Here is a 22,574-nt window from a genome sequence, read left to right on the forward strand (position 1 = left end):
ACTATAAACATTCTATTTAACTCCACTATGTTTTCCTCCGTTGAAAAGGAGACAACCCTGGTTTTAAATTTAAATTAAATATTACTTACTTAGCTAGATGTATTCGTTTTTAATAATTTAAACCAATATTTATTGATCATCCGCCTTTACTTCTACGTTTATATTTCTAATGTTGAATTTACAGTGCTATTCTCTGTTAAGTTTAAGATTTGTTTCCAAAATTTAACCACTTGATCACATCTATGAATGACAGGATAAGAATGGAATAAAATAAAAATTTGGAGAAAACTTAAATAAACTTGTAATTATATTAGTCTTGGATTTTTTTAGTTTTGGATTTTTTTTAGTTTTGGATTTTTTAGTTTTGGATTTTTTTAGTTTTGGATTTTTTTAGTTTTGGATTTTCTAGTTTTGGATTTTTTTAGTTTTGGATTTTTTTTAGTTTTGGATTTTTTAGTTTTGGATTTTTTTTAGTTTTGGATTTTTTTAGTTTTGGATGTTTTTAGTTTTGGATTTTCTAGTTTTGGATTTTTTTTAGTTTTGGATTTTTTTAGTTTTGGTTTTTTTTTAGTTTTGGATTTTTTTTAGTTTTGGATTTTTTTAGTTTTGGATCTTTTTAGTTTTGGATTTTTTTAGTTTTGAATTTATTAGCATCGAGGAAAAATATTTCGAGTTTTTCTTTTTATCATCCCTCGCAATATTTTAATTCTAAAAATCTTATTACTCTTTCACGCATTAAGGTTCTTTATTAGTATATGAACAATTACCGAATTTTTATTTATCTGAACATATAAAAGTTCTGTGTAAAAAATATGATTTTTATAATCTATATATTTTTATAATGTACATATTTTTATAATCTTCGATTCCTCCGTTCAGTCTCGAAAGACAAAGGATACCCTCTGTAGGGGTAGCTGTGCGTGTAATTGTGAGGCAAGAGTTGCGCAAATCCCAAACCACACCTCTCCTGAATCGGCATTATTTGAGTCCAGTGGTAAGGAGAAGTCCAGGACGATCCTTTAAGAATTATGCTTCTTAGCAGTTATGTATTGTCTGTGACAGAAAAGTCGGTCGCCTCCGTGCGAGATCACGATTTCCCAGTAGCTTAATCACTGTAGATCGACATTTAATAACAGTTATTCCTTTATAAATGTTAAAGGGCGACCGGAAACAATGCTAAGATAAGCAGAGGGAACATACAGCACCTGGTAGTCCCAAATGGTCAACCATTTAGTACTGAACAGGTTCAACGTTGCTTAACTTTAGTGATCCAGCGGGAACCGGTGTGTCAACGTGATTTCATAACCTATATATTTAAAAATCTATATATCTTTATAGTCTATATATTTTATAAGCAGATCTAAATGTACAGAAGAAAGAGTGCATATGAAATTGGTGGGTAACGGTGACTAAGTGGTTAACGACAAAAACTGAAAACCTGTGTGTGCCAAGTTCAAATCCAGTTTGTTCCACCGGAACACTTTCATCAAACCCACACTTGACCTTGAGTAAAGTAAATAAAATAACCAAATCATTCAAATAATTACAAGTCAATTTTATGGAAAATATTTTATTATTTTATGTACATGTAAGTAATTAAGACGTCGTCCATGTTTGTTTACCAGAGACTGCCGCATCTTGACGACAAATAAGATGAGATCTTCGGATGGGTAGACACTCGTTTCCTCAAGGCCACGATTTCTGGGAACTTATTGAACATAGCATTATTTTCGATGTAGGGTCCCTCGAGAAAGCAATAGCACATGATATCAGCCAACATTAACTGGAAAGTACAAACAGAAACAGAGATTAGTTAGATATACACATATATTTAGGCAGAATTTTTTAATTTAGGCAAATATTGTTAAAAATGAGTACATACAAATATTACACACAGATATATCATCCCAATTGACAAGAGTAATCAAATTGAACTCATTATTTACTGTAAGTAGTATAAAGGATATTATAACGTAGTCATTACATGTCAACACTCAGACCCACAAGTTGTACGCAGACAGTCGCAAAAAACAAAGATACAGAAAGAATTCGACTCGTTTTTGTTTTATTTTAAACAATAGACATTTATTTACAGATACTTTCCAGAATAACGCATTCTCTCTCTCTTCTTCCAAAATAAATAAATAAATAAAAAATAACGCACTATTCTCTCTCTTTCTCTCTTATTTAAAAGTCTTCTCATACTCCAATATTCTTAACAGGACTCTGCCCTGTTGAACATGCGGCCCTCTGTCTTTGTCCGGCCATGTTTAGGACGCGTCTTTTTTGCCACTCTCGTCCCACGTGTGTAATAGGTCTAATAATAATGACAAAAGATGAGAATAACGAAAACACTTGACATGGATGCGAAAAAGAACATGGAAACCGTGAAACTGAATCTCTAATAACTGCAGCACAAGATAACTCGATAAGAACCAGCCGTATCAAAGCAACAATCGATAAAACATAAGAAAACAACAAATGTAGACTCTGTGGACAAAGAGACGAAACGATAAACCATATAGTAAGTAAATGCAGCAAACTGGCCCAAAAGGAACCAAAAAACAGGCACGACCATGTGGGGAGGGCGGTACACTGGAAATTATGCAAACAACTGCATTTTGAACGTACAGACAAATGGTACAAGCATAAGCCCACAACAGTACTCGAAAACAAGAACCACAAAATCCTATGGGACATGGACATAGAGACGGACAAACCCATCCAAGCAAGAAGACCAGATGTCGTAATAATTAACAAGAAAGAAAAATACTCTCAAATCGTAGATTTTCCTGTTCTAGCTGACCACAGGGTGAGTATGAAAGAAAAGGAGAAATGAAGCAAATACACAGAGATAGCCAGAAAGTGAAAAGGGATTTGGATGATGAAGAAAATCAAAATAGTGCCGATAATAGTAGGAGCACTATGAACAATCCGGAAAAACTTTGAAAAAAGGATGGGCGAAATTGGAATCAGAGGAATGGTTGCAAAGATACAAACGAATAAACGATAAGGAGCTAGAGCTGCTAAAACAGACTATCCTGCCTTGACAGAGTACAAAATAGACTTCGTGGCTTAGTGGTGATGCCCTTTTCTCTTCCCTGCAACCTCTCTCCCACAGAAGAGACGTTGTGAGCCTATCCTTGTTTTATCGTTATTTCCATGGCAGGTGCTCGTCTGAACTCCAATCTCTGGTTCCCCCTCGCCAATCTTTCACGAAAAACACCCGTCTAGCTGAATCCACTGTGAAAAATTTCCCCCACTCTATATCTGTGCCTAAATCAAAACGCGGATTCCATGAACAAAGCTTCTTTCTGCACGCCTGTGGAACTCTGTTCCGTCTGCCTGCTTCCCACCGGACTACAACTTCGATGTCTTCAAGTCCAATGTAAACAAGTTCCTAATGAACCGCCCCCTTAAGTAAACACTTCACCAAATCCCCACATTAACGTAATGTACTTGCAATAACCCTTATCCCTGAGTGGCTTCCGGGCCTTGATAAGTGGTGATCACTGTGTAAAAAAACAAACAAAAAAAAAACCGGCTGAAATATTAAGGAAACCCTTTGAATGCGGAGAATAATACACATGAAACACATGCATGAGCCAGAAAAACTGCAGCAGAGGCAAAACATGAAGAGGCTTTACAGGGAATGAAGAACACTGAAGCTGCATATCAACAAGTTCTACATCCATATCACGCATCCCCTCCCATAGTCCTATCACCGTTCCCCCTCCCATAAAAACGTCTGAAACAAAATAGCCGAGAAGGGTCAAGGAGGAGGGAAAGACCGAGAAGAGAGCGCTGACCAGACCTCCGCTGGGCAAGCGCGAAGAGAACTGGGACCTTGGGAAGGCTTAGTACCACTCAAATTCCAGTACAGACCAATAGCCGCTTCCAGAGAAAAATCAATGTTGAGAGGCTGTTGCAATAACGCAAATTTATTTGCAAATGCTATCGAAGGAGATGAAGAGTGCTGGACGTTTGGGGAGACTTGTCACTAAGCTTCCAGGGAACACCACAGGTTTTCAATCAGATCTATGATGATCTGTATGAAAGCTTCATATGAGCCAATGATAACAACTAACGGAACCTGTGGAAATTCCACAGGGGACTCATTCATATGTAATACATTGATGTTGGCATTCTGTAGATGTTCAGTGTAAATGGAGATGGTCTGATATTATAGTAGCTCTCTTTTGTTAAAACTGCAAAATAATTTATTTAAGTTACCAGGGACGCCCGGCGTAGCCCGGTCGTAAGGTACGCTTAAATATGATATTTTAATTCTTGCAGATTTCATATATATTATTATAGAGTTAATGTTCTATCTATTTTTTATATATTATAAAGTTGCGATTTCAAAATTAAAAAAAATATATCCATATGACTTGGGTGAATCAGCTTGAATCGGAACCCAAAACAAAAACTTATGGAAAAAATAAATGTATATATAACTTGAGTTATTTAGGCTATAATCGAAACCGAAAATAAAACTTATAAAGAATTCTTGATAAAATTATTTATAAAAAAATAGATTACTGGAGTGCCATCAGTTATAATTAAAACCGAAATGAAAACGTATAAAAATTCTTGGTAAAATTATTTATAAAAAAAATACATAACTTAAGTGCCATCAGTTATAATCGAAACTGAAACCAAAACTTATGAAGTATTCTTGGTAAAATTATTTATAAAAACAGAAAAAAAAAAATGACTTGAGTGCCATCAGCTATAATCGAAACCGAAACCAGAACTTATGAAGAATTAATTCTAAGTAATATTATTTATTACAAAAAATGGAAGTCCATAACAAACGACAGTCACTCGGATGTGAGCGTGACACACAAAATAAATAAATAACACACACACACACACACACACACACACACACACACACACACACACACACACACACACACACACACACACACACACACTATCCCATTAATATATAGATGATGATGATGATGATGATAATAATAATAATAATAATAATAATAATAATAATAATAATAATAATAATAAATAACTACATTGGTTTTGCAACCAATCCCCTCTCCTGTCGTCTCACCATGCATATTGCAAATTCTTGCTCAATTTACTAACATCTACAAAATATAATTACCCGGCCTCTGATTTAAGACACAATTAATTAATAAAATTAAAATAATATATCGCAACACTATTTTTAATTAAAAAATATATTCTTTACATCATATTACTTGATCTTGATTTAGCTTTAACTCTCATGATATTTAATGAGAGCTAAGCCAATTTTTTATTTCCATTTTCTTATGTACTTATGTCCGTTTTTAATGGACAACTTCAAAGTAACGTCCTCTTTTCCAACGACATCTAATTCATGAATATAGAGTTACGCCTTTTTTCTGAAAAGTCTCTAATGAGCGTGTTTAGTGTTACACCTTTATTTCCAAAGGTCTCTAATAACATAATCTATATAAATAAAACAGTAGATGTATGAATGTGTGTATGTGTCTGTGTAAATATTTAACCGATTAACTCTTAAACTGCCGATTACTTAATACAGAAATTATCAAGAAATAATCAAACACCGATTCAATTCATTTTTAAGTCGTTTAATATTACATCTTATCTCTTACCATCAATATCAGTAGGAGACGCGGCTGGAGGGTTAAATGTTTCAGTTTCGATTCTAGCCAATGACACCCAAGTCATTTTAAAAAATTTTTTTGAAATAAAATTTTTTCATTAGGTACAATATAATAATCAATAGACAATTGGCTCTGTAATAATAAATACGAAATCTGCAAGAATTAAAACATAGTTAAGGGTATTTTATGACCGGGCAATGCCAAACGCCTCTTTCTAGTGTACGAATAAATAATAAGATTTACGTTTTTTTTTTGTTTTTGTTTTTTTACCAAAAATCGACCGAATACAAAATTACATTTTTTTTTGTACGAAATACGAACTCAAATTTTTTTTTTTTTATAAACGTCTGTAAAAGAAGAATAAAAAGTTACGCCCTAAATATTTTCCTTTTAAACAAATTGATGTAGTATTTCTTGAAACGATATGGTGGCAATACGAAAGTAATTCTGACCGGATAAATCATTTTCTGAAAGGGATTAACTCAGAATACAATTTATTGTTCGTATCAACACAGAATAACGCTCAACAAAATAACATGAAATATTGATTTTGTAGAAAAAAAACCATCGTTAAAAAAACACGAAAATCCGATTAATTTTTACTTTATAATAGATTGGTGTAAAAACAATATCGCTTTCTTACATATGTTACCTTTATATATGATTTATGAATTAATTCATTGATATATATATATATATATATATATATATATATATATATATATATATATATATATATATATATATATATATATATGATTTCGTTTTTCGCTCTATCGAATCGTGTTATTTGTTACCGTTCTCACTCTCTTCATTCATTTTTTTCAACAGCATGGACAAAACTCAGATCCGCACAATTTTCTTGTTCCAGTTCAAACTAAGCCGAAAAGCTGCCGAGACAACTCATGATATCAATGATGCATTTGGCCTACGAACCACTACCAAACGTGTGGCACAACGGTGGTTCAAGAAATTTCGTAATGGTGACGAGAGTCTAGAGGATGAAGATGGTTGCGGCTGGCCGACTGCTGTTGACAACGAACGTGTGAAAGCCTTATTTGAAGCCGATCCTCTCAAAACCGCACGATAAGTTGCTGTTGAACTCGAGGTCGATCACTCAACAGTCGTACGCCATTTAAAGCAAATAGGAAAGTCAAAAAGGTGTGATAAATGAGTGCCGCATGAATTGAACGATAATAAAAAAAATCGTCATTCTGAAGTGTCTTCTACGCTCCTTCTGTGCCCCCTCCCCCCCAAAAAAAACGATCCATTTCTCTAGCGGATTATGACGTGTGATGAGAAGTGGATCCCCTACGACAACCAGCAACGTTCGGCACAGTGGTTGGATACCGGAGGAGCTCCACAACAGTTCCCGAAGCTGAAATTGTACACACACACACACACACACACACACACACACACACACACACACACACACACACACACACACACAAAGAGACATACACACACATACACACACACACACAGAGGTTATGATGATTGTTTGGTCTGCAGCATGTGTCATCTATCACAGCTTCCGGGCAAAACAATTACGACGGAGAAGTGCTGCCAACAAATTGACGAAATGCACCAAAAACTCGAACGTATGTGCCCGAGATTGGTCAATATGAAGGGACCAATCCCCCCCCCTAACAACGCTAGTTCGCATGTTGGTCAACTACCCGTGCAAAATATGAAGAAATTGGGCCACTATACTCATCTGCCATATTCACCAGACCTCTCACCCACCGATTATCACTTTTTCAAGCATTATGACAACTTCCTTTGCGAAAAATGCTTCAAAAACCGAGATGATGCCGAATTAGCCTTCAATGACTTCATCGCTTATAGCACTCCGAGTTTCTATTCTAATGGGATAAATACATTTTTTTCTCGTTGGCAAAATTGTGTGGATTCTAATGGTTCTTATTTCGATTAATTAAGTTTATTATGAAAAGAATTATGATCTTTTGAAGTTGAACGCAGCAGAGACGACATTATTTTTGCACCAACCTAATAATATGGAAAATTAAATTATTCGTTGTACCTCATCTCCCAAGAAGAATGGTTTGGCACCAACGCGTGTCCTCAGAGTTCTCTCCAGAAAAGGTACCACACGGAGCAATGTGCACATATATATCTGGTGCAATTCATCCTGCAAATAGAACAAAAATGTGAATGTTAGAAAATGCATGAAAGCTCTGATGTCTAGTTTTTAAGTAATCCTTAATATGAGAGTGACCTTCCTTTGATGCAGCTTCGTTTTCGATTATCATTATAATAATATATGATCATTGTTATCTTTCGTTTGGCTGCAATGTCGTGTTTTCTATATATCTCTATCTTGTTTAAATAGATATTTTGTTTGTCCGTCCGCATTCACAATTCTTTCCAACGTAAAACATACATTGCAGTTGTCTCATTTCGAAATATCAGTCATTTTTAATTACTTTTAAAATCATATAAATTTTGCTTGTGCCTTCCTTAGTTAGTCTGTACGTTACGTTTTGAAAAAGGCCAAATACAAGATTTGAAGACCAAACTACTTAGAAAAAGGCCAAAAATTGTAAAATATGAATGCTCAGGAAAAGAATAGAGAGTAACATTCTCTTGATGTAGCTTCGTTTTCGAATATCATTATAATAATATATGATCATTGTTGTAATGTAATGCAACGGTCCCTCACTAAATAAAGAATTCAGCGACCCGTTATATAAAAAGGGATCATTCAAAAGAAATAGGGAAAAAGAACATTGTCTGCTAAAAGGTGGTGGACTGAAGGAGTAAATTAAAGGTTGCTTCTTAGAATGTGATTCTATTATTTGTATTGAACTATGTAGCACAATATTACTTTCTGAGTAATTATTGATTTATCTAATTTGGGTCAGTTCTATATTTAAAATACAATGGACACTGTTTTCATAGAAATGCTAATAAACTCATATTTTCCTCATGTTATTGGATTTTCTGTCCCCACAACGACTTTTTGCAGAAAAATATCAACTTCATCAAAACATATTTTTGTAACGTAGTCATTACATTCCAACACTCGGGACTCACACATCGAAATGCAGACAATCGCAAAAAAAAAAACAAAACAAAAAAAAAACAGGTAAAGAATTCACTTCCTTCCATTGAAAACAATATTTATAATAATAATTTATTTACAGGTACTTCCAACAGTGTCTTTTGTTCAAAAGGTTTCTCGTACCCCAACGTGCTTAACAAGACTCTGTCGTATCGAACACATCGTACTCTGCCTTGTCCGACCATGTTTAGGACACGCCTTTCTTTGTCGCTCTCGGGTCACGTGGGGTAACAGTCTATTTCTATCTTTCTCGGGCTATGTTTTTCTTTTTTATAATCTTTTTCCTTCCGTCTTCCGCGCTGTGCCGTCACCTCGCACGCTGCTCGATTATTTGCATACGTTGGCTGTCGTACAGCTGCTGCTGCCATCCCAGCATACGCGCTCTGTTACATTTGCTGATTTAAAATATTTTTCTTTTTCTAGAACTTCCACGGATCCTGCTAGTCTGAAATATTGTATTAATAATATACAATTAAGTTCAAAGAGATTCTCAACGGCGGATGCTATGGTGAGAAGTCGAAATTTAAACCTTAAAATCTTCAGTCTGAGATTTTACCAACTGACTCATTTGAATTTTTTCAATGTACGTTTAAGAAATTGCCTTAATTAAAAAATAATTATAGCTATGACTTTATTATTCATATCATGTTTTTGTAAACATGAATTCAAACATAAACAATCATAAATATGAATGAATTAATATGTAAACATTATTACTCGCGTTGGAAATTATTTTAATACTAGCGTGAGTGCCCGGCATTTCCTGGGTGTTTGGAGATGTGTATTGAGCAAAAAAAAAAAAAAAAAAAGTGGTAGTAGGCAGTCAGGCTGGAACCTGTGACGCAAAGGCGGAAAAAAAGTGAAAGAAAACCTAACGTCTTACCGCTACTCCATAAGATGCGACCGAGAGTTCGGAATGTTGAAATTAGTAAAGTCAATCCAACCGATACGATGACTTGCAAAAATGGCGAGGCAAAAAACCCGACCCTCCTTGTAGAAAACTGCTTAGTTGAGGGTGAAGGAAATAATACTTTTAGCCAATGTTTTGATATTTGTCGTCCGAAGAGTCGAGCTTCAAAACCATAACGATCTTGTGAAAATCCGTCACCTCTGTCTAAATTTTTAGCCATACATACATACATACATACATACATACATACATACATACATACATACATACATACATACATACATACATACGTACATAAATACATTTAAACAGGTGAGATGTATATTATAGATTACATAATTGATTGACGTTAAAAACAATTTCATTTATATGAATCCAACAGTAGTATATGTGTGTGTGTGTCTATGTGTAAATATTTAACCGATAAACTCTTAAAATACTGGTCACATAACACTGAAATTAACAGGAAATAATAATCATACATCACAAATGGTTTATAACGATAAAATCTTTGTTTGGATGGATGAATAACGCGTACAGAAATATGTCGGCAAACTGTTCATTTCAACTTGCCGACATATTTCTATTAATTCTGAGCGTGCGCAAATTCATTTTTTTTCTTCATAAGTTTTGGTTTCGGTTTCGATGGCCCAAAATAATTGAATATATTTTTTTATTTTTAAAACTACAACTTTATAATATATAAAAATCGATAAAAATAAAATTGACTCTATAATAATATCTACGAAATCTGCCTGAACTAAAGTACCATATTTAAGCGTATTTTTCGATCGGACTGTGCCGGGCGTCCCTGCTAGCTTAGATAAATACATTGCAGTTTTAACGGAAGCGCAACAATAATATTAGGGCGTCTCAATTTACGCTGAAAATCCACATAATGCTAAGACTAATATATCAAATATGAAAGGGTCCGCTGTGGAATATCCACAGGTCCCACTAGTGTAACTGTAAAACTGTAATTATACAATTATTTGAAGAAAGCACAACAAAATTGTTATTTCCGGAAAAAAAAACATTCTATAACCTAACTTAGTTATCTATGGTATAAATCTCACCCGTCTGTTTAAATGTATGTATGTATGCATGCATGTATGTATGTATGTATGCATGTATGTATGTATTAATGTCAGGTCATGTCATATGCTACTGGTACCATGTAACCCAGTACTACCTGCCTCATGGTCGGTCACCGGCGAATAGACTGGTTCCCCCACCAGACTTGTTTGGTGAGGAGGGCAGCTAGTCTCCCTGACGGATTAAAAACAAGACGTTCCAAAGGGCGACTGAACTCTTTTTCTGGGTCAACGGCCAACTAGCACAGTGTGTATTTGTGTGTGTGTGTGTGTGCGTGTATTGGGGTGAAGAGGGCTCCCGTAAGCCGTGGTGAAGCCAACCTTTCTAGGAGAAGCAAATCTCTGATTTAAAAAACAAAGCGGGAGACCAGTACCCGCATTAAGCTGGTCTGCTATTTAATTTGTTGCTGGCTATCTTGCTCTTTCTTGTTGCTGGATCTCAACATTTTGAACCGAGAGAGAGACTTAGCTGTCGTACAAAGCTAAGACTCTGTAATATCATCTTTGTATAGATACTCCCTCAGGCATTTGGGCTCATGGATTTTAAATGTCTGAGGGAGTGGCACTCGTCTGACAAGACGTTGCTATCATCATGTATGTATGTATGTATGTATGTATGTATGTATGTATACCTAAAACTTTCGACAGAAGCGACGGATTTTCATGAGATCATTTTGAACCCGACTTTTCGGACGATAAATATCGAAAAATGGGCCCCTAAATTTAATTACTTCACCATCAACTTTTCTACAGGGAGGAGTCGTTTTTTTTATCGCATATATTTTCGAAAGTCATCCCCTCTTCTCGATTGTTTAGCTTTAATTTAAACCTACGTTACTTCCGGTTTGGCGATGGGCGCAATAGCAAAGGCGTCACGTTTTTCTTTCACGTTCTTTTCATCCTTCGCAGTACGGGTCCGAGCCTGCCTCTTATGTAATTGGTGGTATTAAGATGACGTATATTCTGTATTGTTGTTGTTGTTGGTCTTAGGATGTTCATGTGTGTAATCATGTTGTGAGATGTTGTGAGATGTTAGATATTATATATATTCATTGTGAGTGTTCATATTGTCTTAGAATGTTCATGTTTGTAAGAGATAGCACATTGGAGACATAAACAAGGTATATATAAAGAGAGAGACAGTTCTGTATATATATATATATATATATATAATAGGCAGTGTACATGTCACTACAAGAGCACCAAGCCTGTAATTCAACTAGAAGAGATTTTTGAATATATTGATAGATAGACCGAGAGTGCGTTTGACATTTACGTTTGACAGTTATACGTATAATATAAACACGTTACCTTTCTCGTTGTAATGATGAACACAGAAAGACGGCAATTATAAAAAAAGATGATGATCATTTATTCTCCGACCGGTCGGAAATGATTCTGTATTTCAGGGATTCAAAGTTGCTACATGGTTATTTCTAAACCCTCTCGCTTCCCAGAGGGTGCCTTAACTCTAACCGAGAATCGGTCTGCATCTCCCCGCTTCTCTGATCTGACTGATCTGATTCCCCCTAACTAACTGCGAACTCTGTTCCGTCTGCCTGCTTCTCACCTGACTACAACTTGGATGTGTTCAAGTCCAATGTTAACAAATTCCTAATGAACCGCCCCCTTAAGTAAACACTTTATCAAATCTCCACACTAACGTAATGTACTTGCAATAACCCTTATCCCTGAGTGGCTTCCGGGCCTTGATAAGTGGTGACCACTGTGTAAAAAAAAAATCAATCAATCAATCAATCAATCAATCAATCAATCAATATTCTTTAAATTTAAATTCCTTTGGAATATTTTAATGGATTTCAGTGGGCATAAGCGTAGAACAATGTTTATATAGCGGCGTGCGTGTATATAAACAGCGTCAATTTAACAGATGTCTCTTTAACGTTATATATACAGATGTCTCTTTAACGTTATATATACAGTGCGTCATCAAGTGGTTAGATTGTAGGAGTGTATATACGTTTGCATAATCACGTTGACACACCAGTTCTCACCGGATCACCCAAGTTAAGCAACGTTGAGCCTGGCTAGTACCAGATGGATGACCATTTGTGAATGCCAGGCGCTATATGTGCTTTCCGCTTATTTCAGCATTGTTTCCAGTCGTCTTTAACTTCCATTTGCCACTGGTATTTAACAACGTCGACTCAGGAGCGGTGTGCTTGGAAATTGCGCACTCTTGTCACAAAAATTTCAGGCGCAGACACCCTTACAGTGGGTATCCATAGTCTGTCAAGACTGGAGGAAGCCAGCATATACGTTTGCATATACAGAAACAAATGTATTTTTTTAATATAATAATTTATATATATATATATATATATATATATATATATATATATATATATATATTTAATTTAATATAATATTATTTCTGTTTTTAATCATAACCGCCGATGTTTTCTCTTGACAATGTGTTGGCTGAAAGACGTCTCGAGGTTTCTTTTAGTTTTTTTTTATATAATCACTAAGTTATCATTTTACTCTTCAATCGTTTTTATTAACACATTTTTCGCTTTCCCCTCAAATAATTATTATTTATTTCCCAACTCGGCATGACTCCGAATATCTTGTTTAAAGTCGTAAAAAAATTATTTTTCTTATTGATTTACATTAGTTTCCGATGAGTTGTTTAGTCAATTTACACCATTCAACGAAACACGGGTAAGACGTACAATACAACAAATAAAATAATATGAACGGTATTTAAATCTACTTGTGGTATTGGAATTGTTTACAACATATATATATATATATATATATATATATATATATATATATATATATATATATATATATATATATTGAGACAAATGTTATTGAAAAACACGGAATTATTTTGTTTCACTATCTCCTTTTTTACTTTCTCCAATCTCCGACTAATTCTTTTTGTGTTTTTTTTTCAATCTTATTTAGGTCGTATTCATATGTTTGTTTAGCGAGTGTTTTCCATAGGAATACTTCCATCATACTCAGTTATATTATTTCTTAAAATTTCGTTATAACAAAAAAAAAAAAAAATTCATTATCTATTATGAAAAACTCAGAGACTAACCCCGTAATCAAAAACAACATTTCGCAGACAAATAACTTGTTAGAAAATAAACAAAAACAATGTAGTTTATTAATTTAACTATCCATTAGGAGAGTGTATCTCTAATACTGCTAACAACATAGGCTATACTACAAACATGTTATCGCGAAGACTCTCCACCACCCCGACAGCAGTTCAATATCGGAACATTTAAAAAAACATGGCTGCCATCATTCTGAATTCCGAAGAATCATAGTTGAAAATACTAAAGTCTTACAGAGCGAGAATAATGTAAATAGATAGAAAATACTTGCGTCGTTATATATAAAAACAAAGAAGATATGTAGTCAAAATATTTTAAAATTCAAAACGTAATTTTAAAACGCAATTTAAAGAAATAATATGCCTGAGGATAATGGAAGTGTTCCGATCGAAAATGCTCGCTAAAAAAAAAAAACATATGAATTCGACCTAAATAATTTTGAAAAAACATAAAAAGAATTATTCGGAGATTGGGAAAAGTAAAAACGAAGATAGTGAAACAAAAACATTCGTGCTTTTCAATAACATATGTCTAAATGAGAATATGCTGTCTGAATACACTCAATATATATATATATATATATATATATATATATATATATGCATGTATATATATATATGCATGTATATATATAGATTTATATATATTTATATATATATATGCATGTATATATATATATATCTATATATATTTATATATATATATATCCATGTATATATATATATTTATATATATTTATATAAATATAAATTTATATATATATGCATGTATATATATATTTATATATATATCTATATATATATTTATATATATTTATATAAATAAATATATATATGCATATATAAATATATATGCATATATATATGTATATATATATATATATATATATATATATATATATATATATATATGTTTTCAAAATTAATTACTTACATATTGATTTCTTTTCATCATTTCCATTCCGTGGGGATGAATCTTTCCAGGATCCATAAACGGACTGAATTCATTCTATAAAAAACGAAAGTTTATTAATTACAGGTTTGTATCATTAAATAAAACACACACACACACACACACACAGATACACACACGTATATATCCACTACAGGAATAGCTTATGTCACCCCCATCCATCTGCTTCCGTAACGCGAGAGATAATTATCAAACAACACGTTAGACAGACAAATGTTTAAAATTCCTTTGTGTTTTAATTAGGAAAATAATTGCCAGCATGCGTACGACAGTTTGTCTCATATCTTTCGTATCAACCTGTCATTTCATCTTCAGTCTTTTTATAATGTCTTTTTAAAGATGATAATTCATTGATATGTACATTCATGCATATCAAACCACATGGCTCCCTGATCCTTAAAGATAATCTCGCATAAACCCATGCCCACGGTTTACAGATACAGTTAGCCCACACTACACGATTAGACACAGTTAGCACTCACTATACGGCTAATCACAAGTAGCATTCACTACTCACTACATACACTCCAACGGAATCTTATTTTAATTTCTTCGTTTAATAGCGACGACTCTTTTCATAAAATCCCACCGAATCGTATTTTAAACTTCTTTCCTTGCCGAAATAGCTTGTAGTCTAATAAGGGAAAATAAATAATAAAAAACAACTGTCAGCGTGCGCACAACTTTTTACCACATCTTGTATTATTTATACCATACTCTTTTTATAATATCTTTTTAGGGCTGCTAAAGCACTGACATGCAAATTAATGCATATCAAACTCCATTATTATAGAATTTAATTAGATATACAGAAATGTTTGTACAATTTAATAGTAATTGTATTGTAATACGGCACAATCATGTTACAGCACGGTTCTCGCCAAATTATCTAAGTTAAGCAACGATGATCCTGGCCAGTACCAGATGGGTGACAATTTGAGAAGCCTAGGCGTTGTATGTACCGCGCCGCGTTGTAGAAATTTCCAGGTTGGTATCTGTGGCACGTTTAACTCATGGGGGGGGGAGATACATCCTCGAACCAAAACGGAGAGCAACGGAAACTACCGACTTTACTTGTCTTCTTGAGATTACCATGGCTCTACAATTTGGGGAGCTGTAGTCGCCGACGCTGTTAAAACAGCGGCACTGCTGTAAAGAACTTTGTCTGTGTGTGAGTTCGTTCCCTATGAATTCGAAAACGGCTGGACCAATTTCACACGAAGGTACTTTATGTACCTGGAAGTGTTCTTAGTGTTTTCTTATCGGATGTCTTCGATAAGTGTCGATTATTGTTTATTGATAATTGAAAAATCCGACGAAAGAAAACACAGACGATTTTGACCCAAATTAATACCTTACACAGCCTTACATCACAAGTGCATTTGAGAAGTTTAATTATCACACAAGCCGAAAGAACCAACATATAATATCAATGTTCGAAATGAATATTTCTGTTTAAAGCACAATCAAACCCTGATACTGAACACTGATTATTTTTCATTGAAATATGTTTTCATTAAAAACTTAATCCAATATCACCACACAAGCAGAAATCCCGACAGTAGGTTCATTGATATGATAGGGCTCGTTGCAAGTGAATGTTTCTGTTTAGGGCACAATTTTAGACAGGTTCTTGCCTGAAAATAACGAAAAAATATTTTTTTATCAAGCTTAGAACAAATCAGGGATGTTGCGTATTTGCCGACCCAAGCAACTTCCTGTTTCGAAACGTGTGCGAAGTAAACGGTGTTCCTTAATCGGAAGATCCCGACGAAACTTTAGATCAACAGATAAGAATATCTGAACACTGATTATTTTCATCGAAATATGTTTATTTACGAAGTCTTTTTTAAATACGTGTGTTTAAAATATTTTAAATAAATATGTTTAAAATATTTTAACTACACGTTTAAAATATTTTAACAAATATGTTTATCTACAGAAAATATTTACAGAAATAATTAATGCTGTAAATAAAATATTTAAAAAACAAATTAAAATAAATTAAATAAATAAAAAAGTAAACATTCTTAAAAACATAATTAAATTTTTTTTTATAATGAAGGATCACAATAGATGTAATAACGGTGTAAAAAAAAAAACAAAAACAAAAAAAAAACATAAATAAACGTCAACGGTTGGCGTGTGCCCTAGTTAGAGAAGCGTTCGCATTCGAACCCGAAACCCGTCCGATATGAAAAATAAGAAGATGAATGCAAATTTAGTGGTTCGAGGCGGCAGTATAAAAAGACGTTTCTTTTTCGTTCCTCGGCAGTAACAGATTATTCCGTGCAGCTGAAGTTGTTGTTAATTGTAAAGAAGACGAACGGGAAATACAGCTGCGGCGGTGAGGGAGAAGATATAGAACCCTGATTGTAAAGAAAAATCCCGAATGCGACCTTTTTCTGCTTTCACTGTTTTTAGAATAAGCCAACGTTTCATCGAGCACAAACACTTGTACGCCGAACGAATATACGTAACTAGAGTAGGGATTAATTTCCAAAGAAAACTCATAGCCAATCTTTCAATAGATAACGTCAAAAACGTAACATAGCGGGATCTTGAGATAAACTAACACCTCTTACTTCCGGCGAGTTTCAAAACCGGAAGTCGGCTGGATTAATAAATACGCAGGATCGGTAATGAATCTTTTACATGGTGTTGTGTTTCATTCAATATTGATTTCTGATATTCGTAAGGGAATATTAAGTTTTGGGGGAACTGTTTTATTCAATGAATTATTTTTCAATGAATTAATTTTTCCTCGCACTTGGACGGTTAATCTGCTAGTTTTAATCATAAAAAAAATACGTGACTTACCCTAAAATGTCCGTTTTTGGTATGAAAATATCTCATGTAGGCGTGCATCACATCATAAAGAGAATCACAGATGTAGTCGTTCCGAAATTTATCCATGTTATTCCTGCCGTAGAAACCTTTTCAACGAGACAAAAAGTATATATTTAACAGAGTATTTTAAATATTCAATGAACATTTCTGTTTATCTAGGCAAACCACAAGTAGAACTAAAACACCCCAATCTTTCTATAAACCGGTTTTCTACTGTTTCTTTTCAGTTTATTTGCTTATAGACCAACTGGTAAGGCAGTTGAGTACTGATTACTAAATTCAATCATCATCATCATCATCTGTAAGAAATTCTGCAGAAATAAGCAGGCTCCTCATTGGTCGGTTTGGCAACTCACGATTTTGTTTGAACCTATCACACAACAGGTCCAAATGGAGTACGAAAACTCACCTGAGGCTTGTAGCCTCAACCCTTTGTCTCATTGAGATGTTTTAATGCCCAATGTGGAGCGAAATATTCCTATCATTCGCAAACACCAATGCCCTTATGTTGGTCGACATATCATATTCTCACACATTGTAGTGTTCTTCAATTTGATTGGCTTTCATCATTGCTTATAATGTCTCTTACAGAGGAAATAAGGTCTACATTTTGACCTGTCCTTTGTCCGCCATTTGGATAGTTATTCACAGTGAACTCCATGATGAATACCGGACTCTCAGCATTAATATTTGGAAGGCATCACTAACTCATCGACCTGCTGAAATATTCTTCGAACAGCGTGGAGCATTGTATCCTGCATTTCGCGAAGATAAAGCATGAACTATTACCCTTTCCGGGTGTTACTACCCCAGCTCGGCAGATAGCTAAAGATGGCACATCTTTTGCAATTTGGATCTTTTTACTTTAATAAAATTTACATTGAAGTTTTAAGGCGATCCTGTTGTGATTTCTGATTGTTCTCTTTCATTCGGCCAAGGGCAAAACCGAGGTAAGAGAATATCTCACGTACCATAGCATAGAAGTATTTCGACGCGCCCCACAACCCAGCATAACTAAATCCAGTAAGCTTGCCAAAGTCTTTCATAGCCATCATCATCATCATCATCATCATCATCATCATCATCATCACGGATGTGATGGTGGTTCAGTAATTAGCTACGCAGTGGACTGAGAATCTGGGCGTGCCAAAGTCTAACCTCATTCGTTTCACAAAACCACGTTCACTTAGGGACGTTGGCAACCTTCATGTGGTCCTTCCCGTCACTATCTTCTAGAAAGGTATCGTGGAAATGAATGCAAACAAAATCATCATGAACGATACTCAACAACGACAGCAACAATCATCATCATCATCATCATCGTAACCATCATCATCATCATCATCATCATCATTAGACTTTCTGGCATTCTTCCAATTTACTTGTGAGATCGGCTACATTTTCTGTAACGATGATATGCATGGGAAGATGAAGAAAATGCTTCTCATCACGCTCATCACCTTTCGACCGTAGTCGAGATGATGGAGTTCACACACTCACGCTAGATATCCCGGTCCCGCATGACTTCTTTCTTGTCTCGCCTCTCAACATTGGCATCCCTTACAATGGCATCTGGGTATATGAACATTCTACTTCTGGAGTATGCAGTAGGGTTCCACAAAAGTAGGAAAGGAATAATTTAATTTATTCATTTTATTCATTTATTGCTCTAGACAATGGCCTACAAACTGAACGCGTCTTTCATTGACAATAAATGATGCCAATGGACATTCGCCTTAGACTTTTCGCTTGTTTGAATTCTCCTGAGAAGGCGGGAATATGTATCATTCAGGTGTGTTGCACACTGTTTGGAAAGTGTCCATATTTCGAAACCCTAAAGAAAGATGAGTTATCTTTAAAAAAATATCAATTTGATGTTTTTACTGAGATGTGATGCCCATATTTTGCTTAAATCATTAGAAGCAGACCATGTCATCCTGTTTCTCATGATCTTTGAATTCGGACGCGATAAAGGATTCAATGTACTTTTAATCATCGACCTGTTTTAGAGGCGTTTGATTCAATGTTTTGATATCGTGATCTGATTTAGGAGAGCATTTGTTCATGTGTTCAGTTTTTGTCTCATTGAGGTACAAGTCAACAAAATAGGCTTTCGCAAGAGATTGAAGAAGAGGCTGGGCATTTGCAAGTGACTGGCCAATGAGTGCAAAGGCGTGATCAGTGCTGATGGCGAGATGGGAAGAATGCTAATAGTACTAATAGAAATTGTAACAATTATGATTCTCGGGCAAAAACTAGTAAAAAGCCATGACGATCGAAAAGGGGAATTTTTGTTACAAAACTAGGTTGATAAAATGTAGGTCAAGATTAGAATGTAGTTCTTAGTGCGCTTTTTGAAATTCAGGTGTTATTTAGACAAATCGTGAGTTATGAGATGAATTGAAAAATAAACGCGTGTGCTTTGTTGTTTAGTGAAAAGGAAATTGGTGAAAGCGAAATCGATTTAGATTACTATTATGAACTATCGAAAAATTAGAGAGGAAAGATTTGATAATGACGATTTGTACTTTGCTCCTCGGTGGTACTCCAGCAGTAGAAGAGTAAGATAACGACACCATAATAAGCGAATAAGGTGATAACTTATGTACTTTTTGTTTTTACTTGTTTATAACCCGACGCAAAGTTCCCCAAATCACGTAAATTAGTCAAGTAGTTTTTGTTTTTATAGAAGAAAAATGAAATTTTACGATTTTTAACGATTTTAATAGAAAATGTAGCCATTATTATAAGGCTGATTTTGATCTCGATAGTTCGAAATGAGTTGTCTTCCCCTTATTTATGCTGGATCACAAAGCATGACCGATCAAAATCTTACGTCTCGCTTCGTCATAAAATTTGATTTTCTTAGTTGAAATAAACTACTTGATCAATTTATGTGATTTTTGGAATATGACATCTCCGTTCCGTGACGAGTACGTACATTATAAAGATGTTTATGTGTGTTTTTGTGTTTTTTTAAATAAGTATTATTTTAAATAAAACACCTACAAATGTTGCTTTTTTTCAATTCAACTCATAACCAGTCAAAATAATAGATGAACTTCCAAAGCCCATTCAGAAGATCAATCAATCAATCAATTTTATTTACTTTTATGAATTTTTTACACGTAATTTTTTTTAAATATATATATATTTATTTCCTTTTATAAATTTTTACATGTAATTTTTTAAAATAAATTTAAATAAATAAATATTTATTTCAATTTAAATAAATATATATTTATTTCCGTTTATAATTTTTTTCATATCAATTTTGTTCATTATAGAAATATTTGATAAAAACGCAATTAAACATATTTATTTAAAAAAAAAACAATTCACAAATATTCTTATTTTTTATTTAAAAGGAATGTTTTCATAAAAAAAATCGTGCGAAAATTACATGAAACAACAAATAGGAGACAACCATTGAAACATTAAAAAAATTGGAAGGGTATACCCCCATAAATATGAACGATTCTATTAATAAATATGTGTGATAAGTAGGGATAGAACAACAGCATATTCTTTTTATTATTCTGACTCTCGAGTGTGTATCCGTTGCCTGGAAAGTTGCTCTAAACATTATTTTTATGCTTGGAACTACATTTTTCTATTTCAAGAATGACTTTACACACACACACACACACACCACCACCACCACCATCATCACCATCATCATTATTATTATTATTATTATTATTATTATTATTATTATTATTATTTCCTCTTCTCTCTGAAGTAATCTTGTTATTTTCAGAGTTAGAACAGTCGAGATATAAAACTAAAAACTAAATCCGAAAGGAAAATAACTTACCATATTCTCTGGCCAAGAATCGAGCAATGGCCATAGTTTCAGGGATTCGGTGTTTTTTATCAATCTCCAAAATCGGAAGACAACAGCTTGGCATGTCTTGAAAAAAGAAAGAAACAAAATTAAAAAAAAAAAAATTAGATTAAATCGGATATAAACGGAAACAAACAATTTTTTTTTAATTAGATTAAATCGGATATAAACAATTCCTGTGACCCGTTGAGTCAGCCAATGACATCATTCTGCATTGCTTAAATCAAGATAAAACGAGTTTTCGCATTTAAATTAAAACTATCGATTGTTTTTTCTTTCGCTTATCAGTGATGAAGGGTTGTTTCCTGAAAAACAAAGCTTGCCCATATCCGGTTTCAAAACCGGAAGTTATCATCAAGTAGATTATTACTGTTTTAACGACTATATCTTTACTCCTTTAATAAAATAATGTACCCTCTAGATTTATGAATAAGACATAGTTCATTTTTAAATGACTTACTGCATATCAAGGTCAATAGGCAACTCGAGGATAAAAGTTTATGTCTTTATCAGGAAGATAACAGACCAACAATGTGCTAGTATTTTTTAACAATAGTTGCGACTTACCAGAAATTAAATTATTTAAGAGAAGAACGTAACAAGAATTTGTCAGCATTAGACTAGAAAACGGCAATGCTATAGTCAGTCGGGAAGCAGCCTCGTGTTATTGTGTATTACAGATAGTTCGTGAAAAAAAGACTTTGTTCATTAAAGTTTCGTTTAATTTTCGGTAAACAGAGAAACGCAAATTATTCATAGTGGTAGTGGCTAGATGAGTTTCTGTTTCTGTTGTAAATATTTTACAAATGGGGCACAGATTGAAGCACCTTCCATAAAACATAATGATAGAGTAGTGAAATATGAGAAACATCTCTAAGAGAAAGAGGTAGCAGGGAGGACATCGCTCACTAGATTTCGAAGTCGGTTTTGTACTCTGTCAAAGAAGGAATTAATTTACGTCGACACACTGGTTCCCGTGATATCACCGAAGTTAAGCAATGTTTAGCCTGGTCAGTACTAAAATGGGTGACCATTTGAGAATTCCAGGTGTTGCATGTGCCCTCCGCCTATCTCGGCAT

At 34.1% G+C, this 22,574-nt stretch overlaps 1 protein-coding gene across 1 annotated transcript; it reads right to left on the reverse strand.

Annotated features, from left to right (window-relative positions):
• Positions 1-1,573: 1,573 nt before the first annotated feature.
• On the reverse strand, positions 1,574-22,251 carry LOC145265719 (S-crystallin SL20-1-like). Its single transcript, XM_080121774.1, has 5 exons — positions 21,466-22,251; positions 17,619-17,734; positions 14,760-14,834; positions 7,684-7,791; positions 1,574-1,783 (listed from the first exon to the last, which is right to left on the reverse strand). Exons 1-5 carry the CDS (start codon positions 21,557-21,559, stop codon positions 1,619-1,621), a joined length of 558 nt encoding a protein of 185 aa, XP_079977900.1. The 5' UTR covers positions 21,560-22,251; the 3' UTR covers positions 1,574-1,618.
• Positions 22,252-22,574: the final 323 nt, after the last annotated feature.

Source organism: Euprymna scolopes, chromosome 40, assembly GCF_053919585.1.
Source record: "Euprymna scolopes isolate OS-2025 chromosome 40, ASM5391958v1, whole genome shotgun sequence".
Classification (NCBI taxonomy): Eukaryota; Metazoa; Mollusca; class Cephalopoda; order Sepiida; family Sepiolidae; genus Euprymna; species Euprymna scolopes.